We start from the raw sequence: 22,115 nt of genomic DNA on the forward strand, positions 1-22,115 counted from the left end.
AATAGTTTTCTTAGTTTCTATTTTATTAATCTCTCCTTTGAATTTTAAATTGTCTAATTTGGTACTTAATTGGGAGGGTTTAATTTGTTCTTTTTTATGCTTTTTTAGTTGCATGCCTAATTCATTAATCTCATAATTCTCTATTTTATTTATGTAACTATTTAGAGATATAAAATTTCCCCTAAGAACTCTCATTATTGTCATTTTCTTGGATGAAACTATAAATTGTTTCTGTGATTTGTTGTTTGACCCACTCATTCTTTAGAATTAGATTATTTAATTTCCAATTGGTTTTTAGTCTATCTTTCCCTGACCCTTTATTGAAAATAATTTTTATTGTATTGTGGTCTGAAAAGGAAGTGTTTCTTATTTCTGCCTTTTTTTTTTGCATTTCACTATGAGATTTTTATGCCCTAATACATGGACAATTTTTGTATAGGTATTATGTACTGCTGAGAAAATTGTGTATTCCTTTCTGTATCTCTTCAATTTTCTCCAGAGTTCTATCATATGTAGGTTTTCTAGGTTCCTATTAACTTCCCTATTTTCTTTCTTGTTTATTTTGTGGTTAGATTTGTCTGATTTTGAGAGGGGAAGGTTGAGATATCCCACTAGAATAATTTTGCAGTCTATTTATTCCTGTAATTGGCTTAAAATCTTCTCTAGGAATTTGTCTGCTCTACCTCTTAATACAAACGCATTTAGTGTCATTACTACTTCATTATTTATGGTACCCTTTATCAAGATGTACTTTCCCTCCTTATCTTTTTTAACAAGATCTATTTTGACTTTTGCTTTATCTGATATCAGAATTCCCTCCCCCCCTCTTTTTTTTTACTTCAGCTGAAGCCTTATAAATTCTGCTTCAGCTTTTTACCTTTGCTCTGTATGTGTCTCTCTGTGTCAAATGTGTTTCTTGTAAACAACATAGTGTAGGATTCTGTTTTTTAATCCACTCTGGTATTTACTTCCATTTTATGGGTAAGTTCATTCCATTCACATTAACAGTTAAGATTTGTATTTCCCAGCTCTGTATTTCCCTCCACCCTATTTTCTTCCCTGTATATATTTTTGTGTTCTCTTTCCACCCTGTCCTTAGTTCTGTGTTTTTTTCATCCACCTCATCCCACTACTTTATCTCCTATTATCCCTTCCTTCTTCATTTAGTAGTATTTTTACCTATTACCTTATCTATCAACTCTTCCCTTCCATCTCTTACCTTGTTCCCTAGTGTTCCTGCCCTCTCTATTTATGCCTTTATTTTGTTACCACTTTGGAGTTACTGTCTTTATTTTAAAAGCTTTGGATTCATTATGGAAAGGGAGAAGGGAGAGAAGTTATAGCATTTAATATCTGTTTCTGCTACTAAATAATGTCAAGTGGTGAGATCTTAGACAAGAATTCAGTATATAACCCTGGAATAAATTACTTTCATAAATTAAAGGAACAGACTGAATGATTTCTAAGGTCTCTTATGTCTCTAAATTCATGATACTGTGTCATTTACATTCTCTGAGATCCAGTTCTCTCATCCATAAAATGAGAAGACATCAAAGGTTCCAAAGTTCTAGTCCTAATGTTGTTCTATGATTTAAGCAGCCTCATTTTCTTTTCTTTTTTTTTTTTACATGTAATTGGAAAAAATATAATATGAAAATGAAAAAATCCAAGATTTACTTACTAATGTATCAAAATGGAAAATTAAGAGCATATTAAAATATCAGAAGAATTTACAGATGTAAAATATAATTTTTTTTTATTCATTTTTCCAAATTATCCCCTCCCTCCCTCCACTCCCTCCCCCCGATGGCAGGTAATCCCATACATTTTACATGTGTTACAATATAACCTAGATACAATATATGTGTGTAAATACCATTTTCTTGTTGCACATTAATTATTAGCTTCTGAAGGTATAAGTAACCTGGGTAGATAGACAGTAGTGCTAACAATTTACATTCGCTTTCCAGTGTTCCTTCTCTGGGTATAGTTATTTCTGTCCATCATTGATCAACTGGAAGTGAGTTGGATCTTCTTTATGTTGAAGATTTCCACTTCCATCAGAATATATCCTCATACAGTATTGTTGTTGAAGTGTATAGTGATCTTCTGGTTCTGCTCATTTCACTCAGCAACAGTTGATTTAAGTCTCTCCAAGCCTCTCTGTATTCCTCCTGCTGGTCATTTCTTACAGAGCAATAATATTCCATAACCTTCATATACCACAATTTACCCAACCATTCTCCAATTGATGGACATCCATTCAACTTCCAGTTTCTAGCTACAACAAAAAGAGCTTAAGCAGCCTCATTTAAAAAAAATATATATTTCATGCGATAAGTGTTAACATCAAATTGAAGTCATAACAATAAATGAGGGGCTATTTATGTCCTGAAAATAACAATTCCTTAATTATCTGTGTATATCTATCATCTACCAGTCTTTCTCATTTTTCCTATTTGAACTCCAGAACTGCCACTCAGATCAGAGGGCAATTTTTGATTGCATTTTTTGGCAATATAGTTATCTTTTCCTTGGTAGGTCCTCTTATATGCTAAGTAATTCCAACCTTTCCCCTTCTAAGTGTCAATTTGAAAGGATGATTCTGCTTTCCTTTTCATTCTTAATAATGAACTTTTCACACCAAGTTTTCTAAATCTGACCAGATATGTTATCTCTTGTTAGTGACCTGAGGTTCCTAAGAATAGACTGTCTACCTCTACCCTCAGTGTAATAGGCTAGAGGTTAATTGTTTCAGAAGAAGCAACATATTTCCTCAGTTAGCTCTAATAGGTATAATGTATTCATCTAGACATTTAAATAAATTGGCATTATATCTTTTGAAATAATCAAATCATTCACTCAATATAGGTGATGACCTTTTGGAAAGAGGCTCACAGAATTTAGCCTTGGTTGAATATGGTTTTTTTTGTAAAAAGGATTATGAGCCTTCTGCTGACACTTAGGGTAATTGGGTTGAATCAGTCAGTGATACACTATTTTATCGGGGAAAAAAAATTACCATTGACTTTGAAGCCTTCCTTGGGATTCCTAGATTTACCATGAGCAATTAACCTCTATTTCTTCACCTGTAAAAAGATTCCTCACTTATAAAATCAAGATAATATTTGTTATACTATTTATTTCAAAGAGATCTTATGGGAATCCAACAAGGATTATAGATGGAAGTCTCTACTAAACCTAAAATCTAGAATTAATTTTATGTCTGATTTGTTGTATGTATAACATTGCCTGGAGTAACTAAATTAGTAAATGTAGAACACTAGATTTGGATATAGAAGGAACGTTAAAGGTCATTTAGTTCAACTGTCACATTTTAAAAATGAGGAAGCTGAGTCTTAGAGAGGTTTAGTAATTTTTTCGAAGTCACATCTAACTAATAGTAGAACCTCAGATATGAAACCACTAAAGAAACTTGGGAAAGAGTAATATATATTTTAAATATTTAAACATGACATGCAAATTCAGGTTTGAGATTGTTATTTTCAAAATTAGATGATCCCTAAGAACCCTATAGAACAGTTTATGACACCAATATAAACACATGCAAATAGTAGAACAATATTTCATATTTACAAATATGAAGAAAACATAATTTTTGTTGCTTCCCTCTCACATATAAAAAAGCTTGCTGTAATCAACATTTGAGGCCTTTTATTTTTTTAACTATTTTTATACATATTCTGTTTATATTCTATACCTCTTGATTTATCATTTTAGAATCACATTTCCTCTTGGCAAATGTTGTAATTAATTGTAACTGTAATGTAGCAATGTGATCAATTCTAATACTTTACCATTATGTTTAAATCTTTTGGAATAAAGTGATATCTGAACTCATCTTTCTCTAACCCTCTCCTTTTTCTAATTTCCCTATTTCTGACAAGGACAACTCCATTCTTTTGATCATCTAAATTTATAGCATTATTCTCAAATCCTCAAGTCCTCACTCTACATATCTAATCAATTATCATATGACAGCCTCCACTCTACTGATACACCAATCACTTAGATACAGGTCCCTATCACCTCTTACATTATTGCAGGTCTCTTAATTGCTCTCCCTTCCTTAGGTCTTTCCTTACTTTAGTCCATCCTACGTATATGGAATGCACACCTCCCTTATCTCAGCCTCATGGAGTCTCTCTCTTTCTTTAAAACAAAGCTCAGGCACTGTCTTCAAGAATGAAGCCTTTCCTGAGTCCCCCCAATAACATTTATTAGCTACCTACTATGTGCCAGGCATTGTGCTAAGCACTAGGGATATTAAGAAGATCAAAAAATAGTTACTGTTCTGAAGTAGCTCATAATCCACTGTGAAATTCAATATGAAAGCAAATATGTATATACAAAATATAAAAAGACTAAATTGGAAAATATAATTTACAACAAAGTCACCAACATCAAAAAGGATCAGAAAAGCCTTTTTGAAGAAGGTGGGATTATAACTGGGACTCAAAGAAGAATAGGGAAGTCAGGAGCCAAAGAACAAGCCAGTGAAAAGTGCCTGGAATCTAGAGTTGAAATGTCTTGTGGGAGGAACAGAAAAGAAGTCAATGTTACTAAATCACAGAATATAGAGTTTGGGATGTAGAGTAAGGTAAAAAGACTGTAAAAGTAGGAGGGGAACAAGTTATAAAGGGCTATGAATTACCGAATAGACAATTTTATATTTGATCCTGAAAGTAAAAGAGAGCCACTGGATTTAAATGAATTTGAAATAACATATATCACATATGACATTATTATGAACTGATTGTAGGCTTAAGGTTGGAAGAGAATGTACGGACTACCTTGTAAAGGGCGGGAACTCTGCCAAGGTCAAGATGTGATCGAGATATAAAATGTACTTATTTAAAAGAGCATTAGTTGGCTATTTATAACTGAGTGAATTTGGGAATTAGTGGTGCTATGTCAATCTTTAATACCAAATTCACTCTGACTTTCCTTTGTCACAATGTGCTGTTTGTCCTCCTCTGGGGTAGAAAGTTAAATCCCTGGTAGACTAGATATGGAAGAGTTGTCACAAACCCAGTTTATACTTGATCTCAACATTGGATTATTGTACTAAATGTAAATGGGTTATCTGTTCCCTTTCCAGATGAAACCAATAAATATCAAATGAGTATATTAAAAATCAAAATGTTGCTGCTCTTGCTATGAATGTAAAAATCCACATTAACATTATTTGGAGATTAAGGGGTAGCTCAACACATTTGTCATTGTAAATTGTATTCCATTATTGTGTGAAGCAGCATCTGCATTACAAAGTCAAACATTATCTTAGGTGGCTACTCAAACACCAACCACCTAAATACAGGTCCCTGTATTTGAGACACTAGATTTATGAGGTGAGGTGGAAGGGAAAAAGGAGTTAGACATCTGGATATCTGCACATATCCAAGTTTGGTTGGGTTGTGCTAAACAAAATAGAGTCAATGTCACAATCTAAAATTTTCTGTGATATAAATCAATAAATAAGTATTTCTTAGTTACCTACCATATATGTGCCAGATACTGTGATAGGCCTTGTGGCTACAAATACAATAATGAAATAATTCCTGCTTGCAAAGAATTTCTGGAGATTGTATGTTATAGGGGATTTAGAATAAAGGTAAGAGTGTTTGTTTTATTTAGATCAGGCAACTTAATTTCATTAGTAAAAATTCCTGATGAGAACTCTACCAATGCAAATTTGTGCCCATTGTGCAAATTAATAAATCTTGGAAAGTTTCTTGAGAGTCTGAAAGTTAAATACCTAGGGTAAAATAGTCATTGTGCTTCAGATGTGGGTTTTGAACTCAGGTGTTCCTGATTCTCAGATTCTCTTTTACTATACCACATTGCCTTTCATTTATTTTTTTTAAATGTCAAAGTCATGAAGTTTTAATTAATAGTTAATCAAAATTATCAAAATAGTTTTAATTCTATTTTTCCAGTTTAGAATGATTGACTTTATGCTTCAGTGAAAGTGTGTCACAGAGGATTTGAGATATATCTCTGGATCTGTTTCCTAGTCTCAGATTTAGAGCTGAAAGGGAACATAGAGGTCATGGAATCTAAGCCTTTCAGGAGTTTCAGAGACAGGCAGCAACTTTCCCATTGTTACACACTTAGTAAGTTTCTAATAGGGCTATTAGGTAGAGTCAAAAAGATCTGAGTTCAAACCCATTCTCAGATATTTAGTAGCTGTGTAATACCGAGCTAGTCATTTAATCTCTATTTACCCTAATCCACTGGAGAAGAAATTCCAGTACCTTTTTTCAAGAAAACCTTGAAGATAGCCACACAGAGTCAGACACAAGTGAAATGATAGAATAACAATAAAGTATGATTGAAACTTAGGTTTTACTTACTCCAAGTCTCCAAGTATAGCATTGTATCCACTACAACATGCAACCACTTTAATGGAGAGTTTTCACACTGATATGAGTATGCTGGGGAGGAGGGGGGAAGAGAAGAGAGGTGGTGGGAAAGAGAGAGAGATAAATAGATAGAGAAAAGATGGACAGAGACAGAGACAGAGACAGAGAGGGAGAGAGTTATTTTCCAATGGCACCAATAAAATGAAGTACCAAGATAGCATAGTAGGTAGATGTCCTAGTTTCAGGAACAATATGCTATGTTCAAATCCAGACTCATATATTTACTAGCTATATGTTCTTGGGCAAATGATTTAATGTCTATCTCAGTTTGTTCATCTATAAAATGATGATAATAATAATTCTGGGAGTATAGCAAGGATCAAATGAGATAATATTTTAAAGCGGTAGCAGTGCTTAAATAAAGATTTGTTTCCCTTACCCATAGATTTTTTGATTTATTTATTTCTTAGCTATATATGCAGCAAATTGCTTGTCCTGGGATCAGAATAAGAAAAAAAAACTGTCATATAGGTACTTGAACAAAGAATGCATGACTACATCCATGATTTCAATGAAAAATTTTCAACCAATAGTCAATACAATCTATCTGCATATCTCATCCATCCTATATGATTCTTATACAAGTCCTTCTAAAGTGTTCCAATAGAAAACTTACCCACTATGCTAAAGATTCCTCTAAAGCATTTAAGTATTCATGGATATCAGGCCTATCTATAGACAGACATTTAGGTAGACATTTTCCATTTGATTATTGTCTTAAGACTGTTGCTAGATCACTGACCCCACTTTTTTCCTTGGTAATACACATCATTGATGGTTTCTTTTATGCCATTTTTACATGTAATTCATCATAATAATATGCCATATTATAGCTTAATTATACTCAGCATATATCTTTCCATTGCTCTTCACTTTCTCTGTTATCATGATTCTTCTACAAGTACTATGTATTTCTTAAGTTTTTCTATATTTAGCAACACCTCAAGAAAAGTCATGTTAAAAAATAAAGAAATTTGTTGTTTGTTTTTTGCAAAAAGCTTCCTGGGATCATAGTAACAACTATACTTTCCTAAATTAGACCTCTCCTATTATTTTCTACCTGTTAAATTCTATACCCAGTTCATTATTTATCTGTTATATACACTTAAGCTCAACGAATTAATAGGCTGCTTATCCACCTGTGTCATAATTTGGGCAATATTTAGTCTTCAATCCCTTGTTCTTTTCTTGAAGGATTATCAAATCTCATTTCTCTTGAGTTGTCTTTGATCTCAAAGAGGAAAACTCAGAATATTTCAGAATTTGATGCACTTAACAAAATCGGTATCATCCATAAACCAGAACCTTTGGAAAACATCTGTCCTCCATCTGGAATTTGTCCAGGATATTCTCAAAGATAATGGTTAAACGTTAAATATATAAATGCATACATTACTCCTAATTCCCACATACTATGGTCCATTGAAACTAGCCTTTGTTCTATTCTTCACACATAACACTCCTTTGCACTGATGATTCCCAATGTCTGTAATGTATGAGACACACACCCTGCCTGGAATTCACTGTCTTCTAAATTCCTATTCTTAGAATCCAAAACTTCAAGACTCTGTGCTATTATGATATTCACTATGATTTTCCAGATACCTCAACTGCTAGTATCTTTTCCCCCTAACTACATTATAATTAAATGCCTTGGATTTACATTATGTTTATTGTATATGTATCTATGTGTCTGTTTGTGTGTGTGTGTATATATATATATATATATATATATATACATGTACATGTATGCCTAATAAAAGCATTTCGATTTACTATATATAACTATGCACACACATATATATATATATGTATTTATATATGTAACACACACACATATATATGTATATATATATATATATATATATATATATATATATATATATATTCTTGCTCCAACTTCATTTATTTCATGATAATTGATACACAGAGAATCACTGAACAAGTTTTCAGGATGAATTTGTTTATGGAGGAATTTTATATTATTTAATTATATTCATGGGAGGTACCTTATTAGAGGAGAAATTTTAAATTTTATTCTACTGAGTCAAATGTGTTTTTATGATTTATAAGCAATAAATATGGTGGAGTCTTATGTGAGTTATGCAGCAAATTAAATATAAAGATTTATTCTAGTATAGAGAATTATCTATAAAAGTTTGCCTATTGTTTTTTCATATTCTGATGAACCATTTTCTTAATATATGCATAGATTATAAGATTTATGGAGATAAGAAATTTGGCACATTGTAGTTGCCGATTTTTTTATCAACTTAAAAATTAAACTATTTTTAAAAAGTACTATATATAACCACTCTTTTTGGAATTGTCTTTGCATTGCTTAAAAACCAATCCCCAAGTGGCTTTGGGTGTCTTTAGTTTTGTATATATTCATGCAACATAAATTTGAGGCCAAATCTTATTAATATCCTCATTAAATGATCATTCCTACATCTTCTAGCTACTGATAATTTTTATGCATTTCTATCCTAGATTTAAAAGAAATCAAGAGATACATTCTGTTATTTTCACATTAATTACTAAAGTTGCAAACATTTCTCTCATTATTGAATCAATTAATTTCAAGTCATCACCACAATTTATTGAATATTATTTATTAAGTAATCAGGAAAAGGAACTCTTTTTTTCCAATTAGCTTTCAGTTATTTCTTTAAATATATCAAATCCTGTAATCACCTAAACTTTAAAAATGTTAAGGTTACTCTGGGATATGTAACTTATTAACTGTAACAAACAATAAAACAAAAATATAATTATTTACAATATAGTAGTTGTGAGAAAGCTCACAGCCAAAATCACGCTTATTCATCATTTCAAAAACTAATTTCTCTTTGGTTCTAGACATACATTCCTACTGTTCAGCTTTCTCAGGATAATATCTAGCCTTTCAAGAATTTCTTTAACATATTTTTGTAAAATAAAAATTTAAACAGTATACTCAGAAGTTCCTCTTTCTCTTTCCTACTCCTCAGTCTTCCTTCATATACAACAGGTGAATCTCTCAAAAAATTTGAGTGTCCATAGTATCTGTGAAAGAGGTTATTGAAGCTGGTGTTAAACTTACATAAGTACAGGTTTTTCTCCTTTTAGCTTCGGGATAATTTCATATTTTCTTCGTATCCTCAGTACAGTGCCTTGTATAAAACAGGCACTTACTTAATGTTTATTGATTGTGTACTTTCTTGGTAAGTAAGATTTAGTTGCTTTTTTAAATTCCATCTTCTGATCTCTAAGCATAGACTTCATTAGGCTTTTCCTCTTCTTGAAAGTATTCAGTATGCAGTAGTGAGGGAGAGAAAACTGGATAGCAAAGCTTGGCAGAGACCTAGAACTGTCACATTCTGAAAGAAGAGGCTCAGAGAGGCCAGGTCTGGGACCTGCCTTGATGAGGATCAGTTTTTTCTTCCTCTTTGGCAGTTGATACTGATAACACCCTTCCAGCTCTATTTCAACCTTGAGCACTTCCAGATATGGATATTAATTACCAATTTCTTATTTTCTGGATTATTTTTAAATTTTTTTTGTTTTTATTTAATATGATTTTCTAATACCATTATTGCCAAATGCTAGAAAAAATCTCTCTGAGGTCTAACAGCAGACTTTGAATTTATTTTCCTTTGTGGGGAATTTAATGATTAAATTTCAGTAACTAGAAAGAACTCAAGAGAAATTGGTGAAACCATCCTCCCTTCTCCCCATGCTCTTCAGCCAACCTACAAATACATAAGCTTCACCTAGCTAACTACCCCATTTGCAAAGAGCATGCATCTCTAACCCACATTTTTGGGGTCCATTTCTAGCCTGGAGAGTAATGAATGAGTTGCTTCTCTATGGTGATGAGAGGTCAGGGAACCTTCATTCACAAATGTTTGGATAGCAATATCGGCTAGAAGATTGCAATATTGAGTCTTTAATTTCATTCTGCTTGTAGTCTGGTCCTGTGTTGACCAGGTTCACAGGCATCACAAGCTGAATATTTTATTTCTTCAATTCTTTCACCCTTTGTTTTATTCAAGGAATTGCAGTTGGACACATTTCTCTTGGAAGATGTATTTTCTAATAAACAAATGGGAGTACAAATTCTAAAAATACCTCCTATTAAGAAGGCATTTTTTTGATACATGGTTACCTTGGGAAGGAAATATTCCAATGAAATATTACCTGGGACACTTTGACTCTGTTTCAAAAGTGTGAACACACTTGAAGACTTTATAGTTTTATTTGTTTTTATTCGGAGACACTTTATGTACTGCTTAATCAAGGAAACCTATCCAGCAGTTTGCCTATACTTCTTCACTTGACCATTATTTACAATAGTACTAAAAGTATAATCTGTTGGAGCAAATGACAACACAAAAGCCAATTCTATAAAAAGTACATGGTTCCTTGTAAGATAAATAGTAAGGCAGAATTTTTTCTTATGTTCTTTGATAGAAGATACTTGAAATTTTCAGAGGAGACAAAATAAAACCAAATTCATTATCTCACTGGGAAAAAAAGAAAGTTTTCTCTTTCTATCTCTATGATGGAAAATACAAACCCATTAGCTTGATTTTCAAGACCTTTTGTGATTTGTTATCCCCTTCCTTTTGTAAATCAATCTCATACTATTCCCTTCCATGGATATTAACACCATTCTGTGCTCTACTCAAATCATAATATTCTCTATCTATGGAATACACAGTTCATTTTTCCATCTTTGTGGCTTTGCTCATACTATTCTTCTGGCCATTAATGTCCTCCCTCCCCCTCTTACCCATGTTAGATTACTATTCATCTTTTAAGCCTGCATTCAAATGCCATTTCCCTGCTAAAAACTTCCTTTACACCTTCCCAATCCATAATGATTTTTTTATTCTTTGAATTTTTATAGAACTTCATTCTATACTTTTTTGGTTTCCTATATCATTGCATATTATATGCAATTATGCTGTATTCTCTATTAGGTTTGGAGTTCCATCAATGTAAACTTTGGATCCTATGTGAAGTAAGGATGAAATAAATGTTTGCAAAATTGTATAGGAAATTTAGAGAAAGATCAGTGTCTATAAATGAACAAGTGATTTTGTTGATTTTTCCCCATTGAATTTCCTATGATCCTCTAATAAGACCAGAATGAGCCAATGATTCGATCCTCTCAGTGGAAAAAAAAATCAATCAGTGTGCTAAAGACATTTTTAAAAAACTCAGTCTATTGCTGGAGCATCACCTTCTGCTGATACATCATTGACTAATTGTTATAAATGGCATCAGGAGTAATTTTTTTTAATTGAGTGGGCTTAAAAATGCTTAGAGTTCTCTTATGTAAATTGTACAATAGATTGTCTAAAAACATTAGCAAGTTGTTTATTGCAAAGAATAGCTTTACTCTGAAAGAATTCATTCTTTTGTAGAAAAGGGGCCACCTCAGTTGTCTAATTTGAATATTTTTCAGTGACATTACTGTCATCCCCTCTTCACTTTCCTATATAGAGGGATGATCTGCTGTCGTTCTATTCTTAGCAGAACTTAGCCTCATGTACTGTCAGGGCAGTTGGGAACTGAAAGCAACAGGAAAGGGGTGGCTCCTTTCCTTGTATTCAGAAAAGAACTTAGATCTGGCTTATCAACAGACCTTTTAAGACAATGTGTATGATTGTTAAAGGTGGGAAAAAACCTCTCCAGTTATGGAGCCTGAGCCCCACATTTAAGAAACAACTGTGTTAAAGCAAACATAAAGCAATCTGATATTTGGCACAAATAATGTTTCCTATTTAAAAGTAAATAGAATGTGATTCTTTTTTATTTACATTTTCTGGAGGTAAACTATTTGACATGAGAAGTATAAGATTTTTGCAATTTGCATTTTCTTTTGAAAGGGTTACTCTAAAATTAGATTAAGAACAAAATTCTATTTGCACACAGTTGCATGTCATGAAAAAATACAGGCCACCTGCATTGATTTATTTTAGTATACACATGTAGAGGCCACAGATAGTGGGGGAACTCCAGGTAAGGTATAAAACCCTTCAGCCCAGAGGGAACCTGCTGACAATGTCTGGTTTGGCTCTCCACCTTCCTTTGGTGCTCTCAACCTTCCTGAGAAGTCAAAGAGGGTGTGACCATCTGTATTCTACTTGAAGTAAGGGATACTTACAGTAAAGAGAGGAATTTACATATCAGTAGCAGAGTGCTTATAGTTAGCACTTGCACAGTGTGCTGTGGTAAGGTAATGCTACTATAGTTAGCACTTGATCAATGTGATGTAATGATTCTCCAGTTGGCACACATTTAGTGTGCTATAATGATGTAATCTATACCAAGGTATTTAAGGGCTTGAGAGAACTTGAAATAGGGACACTCCATCTTTGACTATCCTCGTATGTCTTCTGCCTCCTTCACTCCTCCACAAAGACCAAGGACTTGGGCTGGTCTTGAGATCCTCCAGTGAGCTAGTCCGGATGGTATATTTTGGCACCTAAGCATGGGAACTCTAGAAAGCACACTACATACACATGATTTTTTTTTCCTTTTAATTAATCTGACAACTCTCCTTATTATTTTGCCTGTGAGGTAAGATATTAGTATTGAGGAGGTGGGGGTTATAAATCTGTTATTTCATTGATGTTCATTACTTTCCTCATTGGAAATCATAGCTTATTAGAATTAATTTCTTTCATGTCAATACTTTTTGGCTTGATTTCAAATTTGAGCCAGACTAACTTTTTTTTTTTTTTGGATCTATGCTGATTAATGTAGGGAACTTCTAGACAAAGAAATTCCCTTTATAAATGTAAGTTGTAACTTGTCAGGAAGTCTGAAAACACATGCTCACAAGGCATTAGAGACCTTTTGAAAATTCTAAACACAACTGAGTGTGGGATAGCAGATAATTAAGCCTCCTAAGAGTCATGAACATCTGGGTTAAAATCTTGCTTCTGACACATATGTGGGCAGGTCATTTCTCTTGCTGACCCAGGCCACTGCATCTAAAACTATCAGGAACTGCAGAAGAGTTTTTCACAGGGAGAGTTCTCCAAAAAGGTGTAGGCCTCTTCCCCTAATCCAAAAAACAAAAGATTAAGTGAAGAATTATATGTGCACTGAGTGCTGAGATCTTTTTCCCCTTACTAAGTGTCCACATGAAGTATGCTTATCAGAGAGGACTGGGAGAAACATCCTCTCTATGTTACATTAGGTGGGATTAAAAACTATCAGAATCTGTTGACAAATTTCCATGGTGGGGGTGCTAAGACAAAGAACTTAAAAATAAATGACTCTTTGTGTCAAGTCTCTGATACAAAGATGACATTTTATGCCATAATCACTACCAAGATAACAAAATCTCAAAATTTCTCCAGGTCTTTAGGGAAACTAGTCACTTAACCTCCATCAAATTGAATTGTATCCATAAAATGAGGATGACAAAAGTAAGAGCACTCTAATATTTGAAGATTTACATTGCACTCTATTTGCAACCGAATGTCAAGCCTAGAGTCAGGAATACTCAAATTCTTAAGTTTAAATCTGATCTCAGACATTTACTATACTGACCCTGGACAAGTCACTTCATCCTGTTTGCCTCAGTTCCTCATCTGTAAAATGAGCTGAAGAAGGAAATGGCAAATCACTCTGCTATTCTTGTCAAGAAAAATCCAAATATGTTGCACAGATTTGGATCCAACTGAAAAAATGACTCAATAACATTAACTATTCCCAATAATTATGTAAGGATGATAGCAAGTTTTCTTATCTCCATTTTCCATATAAAACTGAGGTACAGAGAGATCATTTCATTCTGGGGTCAAACATGTAATAAGTGTCAGGGACAGGAATCAAACACCTAAGTCCTAATTCATTCCTAACATTAAGCAGTTTATACTATTTACAAAGCACTTTTCTCACTACAAACTTCTAAAATGGGTAATACATTTTATTATCATCCTCATACTCTGTTACTTTTTCAATGTTCTATAGTTTGGAAGAGTCTTTCTAAGTTTATTTTCTACTGATCAATTTTCAGACTCAATGAAGCTAACCAAGAGAAATTTAGTGGAAAGATTTTTGGGGAATTATCCATAAATTAGTCTTTACTTTTAGGCTGTTAGCTTCATGGGGTGATTGAATTTAGAGTTGAAAAAGACATCTGAAATGATTTAAATTACTACTTCTATTATATAGAGGAGAAAACTAAGGCCCAGGAAAAGAAAACTATTTGCCAAATGTTTACATATATTATCTATCAATCAATCTATTTATCTAGTACTTATTAACCATCTACTATGAGCCAGAGCTTATGCATAGTGTTGGACATACAAAGACATAAATTAAGCAATTTCTGCATTGAGAGTTTACCTCATATCACAGGAAAAACTAAGAATATACTAAGTAAATGTCATGCAATTTTGACTAAGAGGGGGCCTTGGCATCTGGAGGCATCAGAAAAGTACTTGTGTAAGAAGTGTTATTTGATCTGAGTTTAGAATGAAATTAGAGATTTAGAACCAAAATTTAAACAAAATTCCTTATTACAAATCCAGTGCTATTTCTAGTTCAAACCAATTTGACTCAACAAGCATTTGCTGATCCCCTAATTATATGTCAAGCACTTTGTTACTTTATACAAACACTTATATATACAGTGGAAAGCACTGACTTTCATGATGTTTTGTTTTGTTTTTTTAATTCAGTACCTAATCATTTGTGCTTATTGCATTGACATCCAGATGAAATGTTTTCTAAGTGAGGTATAACATGCAATATTTGTCTAAGCCTCATTTTGGGGGTCTTTAATTGTATAACATAACAGGGTACCCATTCTTTTCATATCAGATTGAGTAGCCTATTCATCCCATTCCCTTTTTCTTTAGGTAATTACCCTCCGTGATTATATTCCCAAGATCCTGGGACCCGTGGCTTTTAAGCAATATATTGGCCCATACAATGGCTATGATCCTACTGTGAATCCCACAATATCCAATATATTTTCAACAGCAGCTTTCCGCTTTGGCCATGCAACTATCCACCCAGTGGTAAGAAGGCTTGATGCAGGATTTCAAGATCACCCAGATCTTCCCAAATTATATTTGCATGAGGTTTTTTTTAGTCCATGGAGGCTTATTAAAGAAGGTGGGTTGCTTTTTTGCCTTTGCTTCGTGATTTCATTCTTCTGATGTTTCATTTCATTATAAGAATGTATAAGTGCATTAGTTAAATTTTTTTTTCTAATTTAGGTGACTGGACATTTTACAAAGAATTATTGTTTTATGAAAGAAAATTATAATTATTCCATAGCTTTGTGGAAACATCTGCTTTTCATTAGAACCAACTTGCCACTCAATTTTTGTCTTTTTGAATAAATAGGATACACAATTCTAAATGCAGGTTAATTCTAAATATGCAACTCATCTTCATTTTGATAGTCTTCAGATAAAAATCTCTACTTAATTTTAGCACACCATAATGTCATTTTTTCCATTACCATTTTTTAACTCAGTAGTTATATCTACCACCATATGGCATTTGCTAAATGGGTAGATTATAATTTTGAATGAATTTTTAAAAATGCTTTATATGTCAATTGCAAGTATATATTAATTGCTTAATTTCTGTGGTCGCTTTTAATGTTCTACTCATGAAAAGACATCTCTTAGACTGTGAAAATTTAAACATAAGTTTGTGTGTGTGTGTGTGTGTGTGTGTATGTGTGTGTGTTTAATGGACTACAGGAAATAACGGAAAGTGTTTTGTTGTTTGGGTTTTTGTTTGGAGGGTTTTTGAGGGGATGATTGGTTTGTTTGTTTACTTGTTTGTTTTAACCTCAGCTATTTATGAAGACAAGGGTTCTTTCTGCCTGGTTAAGCAATTATTCACACTAATAAAACCACAGAACCTTAAAATAGTAAAATTAATAAAACTTCCTTTTTTTTCCTACTTTAATTTTGTGTGGTGGGGGAGAGGGGATGAATTCTTCCCAGCTCTATGCTACTTCCAATATTTGTTTCTTTATTATGTTTTTTTTTTGGGGGGGGGAGGAGGAGGGGTTGTACTGCCAGACAAACTGAATAAGCGTTAAGTTCTAAATGGATGAAAGGGGAACCAGGTACTGTCTTATAATATAAAAATATATGTGTGTTTATATATAAATATATATGTATGTATACTGTTTATAATGTTCTGAATTGTACTATCTAGTAGTAGTATCTACAACAGCAGTAGGACAAGTAGTATGTGTGTGTGTGTGTGTGTGTACCTCCCTATTTTTAATTTCTTTAATTTTCAGTAACAAATTGTACCATACAATCTTCTACTTTTTAGAAAAATTGGACATAATAGGTTCAGGGATTTAGAGCTGAAAGGTAACATAGGTATTCATATGCCCTGGTATCTGTGCTATTAACTAGAGCCAACAGCATAGTTCCTATCCTCAAGCATTTTCTTATCTAAGGTAAGAGACTTGTACTAAATAAAGATGAAGTATGGGTGGAATGTAATTAGAGCAAATTAAGAATGCAGATAAAATACTGGAAGAAATATGAAAAAGAAGCAATCACTTTTAGTTTGGTGTATCAAGGAAAATTTGTTATATTTAAGCTGGGTCTAGTAAGTTCATAAGTGTTTTCCACATTGGATGAAGCCATAATCATTTATTATTAAAATGATTTTTAATTTTCTAATTTTTTAATTTTTAAATTTCTAATTTTTAGAAAATTTGTACATAATAGGTTCAGAGATTTAAATCTAAAAGATATCTTAGTTCATCGATAACTAGTCCAACTCCTTCATTTTAGAGAAGAAACTGAGGCTCACAGAAATAAATTCATTTGAGTAAAGTTACCAAAAACATGTACTAATGAATGAATTCCATTAAATAAGCATCTTTGGGGTGTATTCATATCCTACCAGATATATATCTGTCAGCAATAATTAGCCTAGGGTTTGAAATATTATTTTGTCTTGAAATTTCAAATGAAATAATTTCTTTCCCTCTCCATCCCCAATATTTCAAGGTGGCTTGGATCCTGTGATAAGAGGCCTTCTGGCAAACCCAGCAAAATTGCAGACTCAGGAACAAATGATGAATGAAGAACTGACTGAAAAGCTTTTTGTGTTATCTAATAATGGCACTTTGGATTTAGCATCACTCAATCTGCAGAGGGGGAGAGATCATGGCCTCCCAGGTCTTTGATTAGTTTCTGAATTTTATTTTGCAAGTGAAACATATGGATATGCTTTCTAATTTGGTAAAAAAAAATATATTTGTTTTCTTAGAGTTATTGATCCAAACTAAATATGTGTAAAAACATATGACAAAATTTTCCTTATTTCACTTTCCTTGAACTATACTATTCAGTTTGTCCAAAAAAGGTCCTTATATCCAGTCACAAGAAATTTTGGTACCTGGAACAAGAAGAGTAAAACATTCTGTCAAATTGACTTCAAAATTCATAATATAAAAATAATACAAGTGGTAATTAAGATCACTTTAGTAAAGCAGGAATAGGGATTGCTTACATAGAAGCTCAGAGATGGTTGTCATTATTAATATTCTCAATTGTGCTCCATTCTAATGGCTACCTATTTTAATTATTCTTACCTAGTAAATGCCAAGGTCTTTGGTAATAACTAGAATCCAGGCAGTACAGTTGATAGGGACCTGGAGTCAGAAAGTCCTGAGTTCAAATGTGATATCAGATAGTACCTGTGTGATGCTGGGCAAGTCTCTATTTTCCTCAGTTTCCTCATCTGTAAAGTTAGTTGGAAAAGGAAATGGCAAACCATTCTGTTGTGATACGGGAGCCACCTGCCAGTGGCTGCTGGAGGTCTAACTCAGACCTGTAGAATAGATCTCTTCATTTGAGAGGATGATGATGATGATGATACAAAGAAACTGAGATGAAGTTGCCTTCTCTGACCTCTCACTGAGAGCAGTTGTGTTGTCTGACCTCCCTCCTCTTCCCTCTTGCCTCCAATTTATTTCATTCCCAGTCTATAAAGAACATCTTCCAAGGCTGCTTTGCCACTCCTTCAAGTTTATGATTCACAGCTGTTGAGGTTCTTGGAGAATTGACCTGCCCCTTCACCTAGGCATGGTACTTAACACAATTCAAGTATCTTTGCCAAGAAGATGGGAGGCACAAAGAATTGAATACAACTGAACAAAAAACTATGTTTTGATTATGATTATATTATGCTAAGTTTTTGCCCTATCATTTCTGGTTTCCTGCCAATTACACATCTATTTCCAGCTTGTTGGCTCATATATTTAAAGCTGGAAAGAATCTTAAAAATCATCCAATCCAAACTTCCTCCATTTTTACAAATGAAGCAGGACTCCTAGAGATGAAGTGACTTTCCTATTGTCACAGGTAGCAAGTAGAAGAGCCAGGATTTAAAGCCAGGTTCCCTCATTCTAAATGAATTGCTTTTCCCTATTATATTACACTGCTTCTGTCCTATAGGAAAGTTACTATCAAGACCCAATTTATCTTATTGACATGCATTTTTGAGGGACATTGACAGACTTGGATATTCAGACAAGTGCAAAATTTGGAAACTATGTTCATTGTTAGAGGATGGCTTGAAAGAAAAACTTAGAGGTATACAATCATAGTTTTCACATACTTCATAGCAAATAAATTTGAAAGAAAGATTCTTCTTTGGCTAGTTGATCCACACAAATCTTCACATCATCTATCCTCCCTGGACATCATCTTAGGATATTTTGACATCTGTTCTGCAATGACATACATATTATCCTTCCTGTAGTCACTTTCACTCCCACTTTTCATTACTTATTTTAGGAAAAGTAAACAAATCTAAACTATCATTGCTTCTAAAGAGAGCGTGTCATATAAGTGTTCAAAAATAGAATGGCCTATGGGAGGCAATGGGGTCTCCATCACTAGAGATTTTGGATGACCAATCAATCAAAACATATACATGAAGTGCCTACTATGGGCCATATAGTAAGCTAAATACTAGACCACTTTTATCAGGTCCATGCCAAGTTCTAGAACTAACCCTTTGGGGTTTATCATAGATGCAATTCCTACACTGGTTCTATAAGGTTTATTCTAAATCTGAATTTCTATGATTGTGTGTCTTTTTTAAAAACCTGTGTGATATGGGTTAGAAATGTCATTTGAGAGTAAAGTACATAGCAGAGAAGAGAAGTTATTTTCACACATACAGAATATGTTAAATTTAAGTTCTGCAATTTTAATATCATTCTGTCCTTTTTACTTTTCTGTGGTATTTAGTATATTATTGTTAGAAATCATAACCCATACTTTTAAGAGTGATTGTGTCACAAAAGCTTTTGCAAACTCCATGATACACAGATGGAAAAAAAGAAAGGGCTTATGTCCATCTGCATAGGGCAGTCTACAATGTGTCTTCTGCTCTATTACTTCCAAGACTTTCTTCACAACATTTCTCCTCTCCTGATTTTTGTTCCCTTTCTATTCCTGTTACTGAAACTAAATATATACTTTAAGGTCCAGCTCAAACAAAACAATGTATATGAAATATGCCTCAATTATCCTAGATCACCATGGTTTTTGCCTCCTCTTAACATCTCGCATAATATCTATATGTGTCCTTGGAATAATATATACAATTCTTTCTATTAATAGTTGTCTATGTATGTTGATATGTTTTTTTTAATTTACTGCTTCCTTGTTACCTTTTTAAAAGTTTCTCTTTCTTCAAAATCCAAATCAGATGCTATCCTCTTTCATAAAAGTATATCCCAATTCCTCCAATATCTTTTTTCAAAGCTGTAGTATATTTAGCTGATATATTACATTCCCTCCTATTATAATGTAAGCACCTTGATGGCAGAGATAGTTTCTTTTTTGTCTTTTGAATTCTGAGTACCTAGCATAGTACTTTATATTGCAGTTGTTCAGTCATATCAAACTCTCCATGATACTATTTGGAATTTTCTTGGCAAAGGTACTAGAATGGTTTACCAATTCCTTCTCTAGTTCCTTTTGCAGATGAGAAACTAAGGCAGTATTAAATAACTTGCCCAGGATCACAAAGATAGTATCTGAGGCTAGATTTGAACTCAAAAAGGTGAGTCTTCCTGATTCCAGGTCTGGCATTCTACCTCTGTGCCACATAGCTTTCCATATCTAAGAATGTACTTTATAAAGTAAAGAATGCAAAGAATGAAGGAAGGAAGGAAAGAAAGAAGGGAGGGAGGGAAGGAGGGAGAGAAGGAAGGAGGGAAAGAAAAGAAAGGAAAGAAGAAAGGAGCCAGAAAGGGAAGGAAGGAAATTGATTATAAGCTCCCTTTAAGGACAGTGGTTGTTTTTCTTCTTTCTCCCCTTACAAAGTGTAATCTTTGTACATATTTGATGCTCAATAAAAGTTTATTGTTTGCTTAATTTAAGAAATAGATCAAGGGTATATATTTGATTTTGCCATTCCTCTTCTAGGTTTAGTCCCCTGATTTGAAGTTTAGTGTCATTCTCTGTGCTGCCCCCTCACAGTATCACTGGAAGGATATGTGAACATTGGAAGTGTCTACAGTCAGAAGCTTTTTTAGAAATGAATTTGATGGGTGAGGAAGCAGAATAGAACTGACCCACTTAAGCTCAGAGGACTACATGTTTTCTAGCAGACGGTAGAATCAAGGAACAGAAGAGCTAGGATATGAAATGCTTGTTATAAGTACATAGTGGGAAGCTTCCTTGCAAAATGAATTCTCTTTTATTTTTAGTTTGAAAATATTTACAATAAAACTATATGCCTGTCCATAATTTTAAACTTTCCACCCCATGCCAACTGAGAAATATCTCCCCCACCCCCCCAAAAAAAAGACAAAACGATAGAGTTTTAGGAGAACTGGATTTGGCATGGGAAGAGTTGAGATGTAGTATTAACTCATCTAGTTACTAGCTGTATGATCATAGGCAAAAAGCTTCACCTCTCTGAAATTCAATTTTCTCTCAAATGAAGATAGATGATATCTCTACTTCCATCCAGCTCAAAATCATATGACAATAAGTCTAAAATTGTATATTTTTTAAAAAATAAGGATGAGAATTCTTTATCTTCCACCACTGTTCTTTGTATTTAATATTCTCACCATGGAAAATAAAATGGAATTGTCATTGTTCCTATTCAAAGCAGGAAAAGAAAAGAAATTAAATTGAGAATGTATTTCACAAAGTATTTAAAGCATAATCAAACAGTGACATGAAAATGATATCTCCTTAATCACTTTGCTGTCAGTTTTACCTAAGAAACTTTTTTCTTCCATGTGATATCTAAAAACTTTAGTCTACTAAAGATATTTTTATGCACATACTTCCATCTTTCAATAGATAAGTCTTCTCATTTATGTAAGTACTTCCACAATGCAAATCTTAGTCAATATTGTTTATCATCTATATAATTCATGTTCAGGCCCTCTTTGAAAGCTTGAATACTATGTCCATCTATTGTGCTGTAGCTTTTCCCCCTGGCTCTTTCAGCATCACCTGGAAACTATAGCAGGCAACTATAGCCAAACTAACTATTTATTATAGTTTTTTAGTGACCATATCACCTTCTTTTTGAATTACATTTCTGGAAATGTAGTTATGTTATCCTTTGAGTGCCAATCATTATTCATAACATATTGTAACCATTAATTCCCTCCACATTTCTCTCTAC

The 22,115-nt window shown here is 33.3% G+C and overlaps 1 protein-coding gene across 1 annotated transcript in view; it reads left to right on the plus strand.

Annotated features, from left to right (window-relative positions):
- TPO (thyroid peroxidase) overlaps positions 1–22,115 on the plus strand; it is a 234,867-nt gene that overhangs the window by 130,653 nt on the left and 82,099 nt on the right. The window contains exons 8-9 of the mRNA XM_074284732.1: positions 15,317–15,575; positions 17,456–17,626. Coding sequence (XP_074140833.1) covers positions 15,317–15,575; positions 17,456–17,626 — 430 coding nt within the window. The remainder of the gene's footprint in view (positions 1–15,316; positions 15,576–17,455; positions 17,627–22,115) is intronic.

Source organism: Sminthopsis crassicaudata, chromosome 2 (assembly GCF_048593235.1).
Source record: "Sminthopsis crassicaudata isolate SCR6 chromosome 2, ASM4859323v1, whole genome shotgun sequence".
Lineage (NCBI taxonomy): Eukaryota > Metazoa > Chordata > Mammalia > Dasyuromorphia > Dasyuridae > Sminthopsis > Sminthopsis crassicaudata.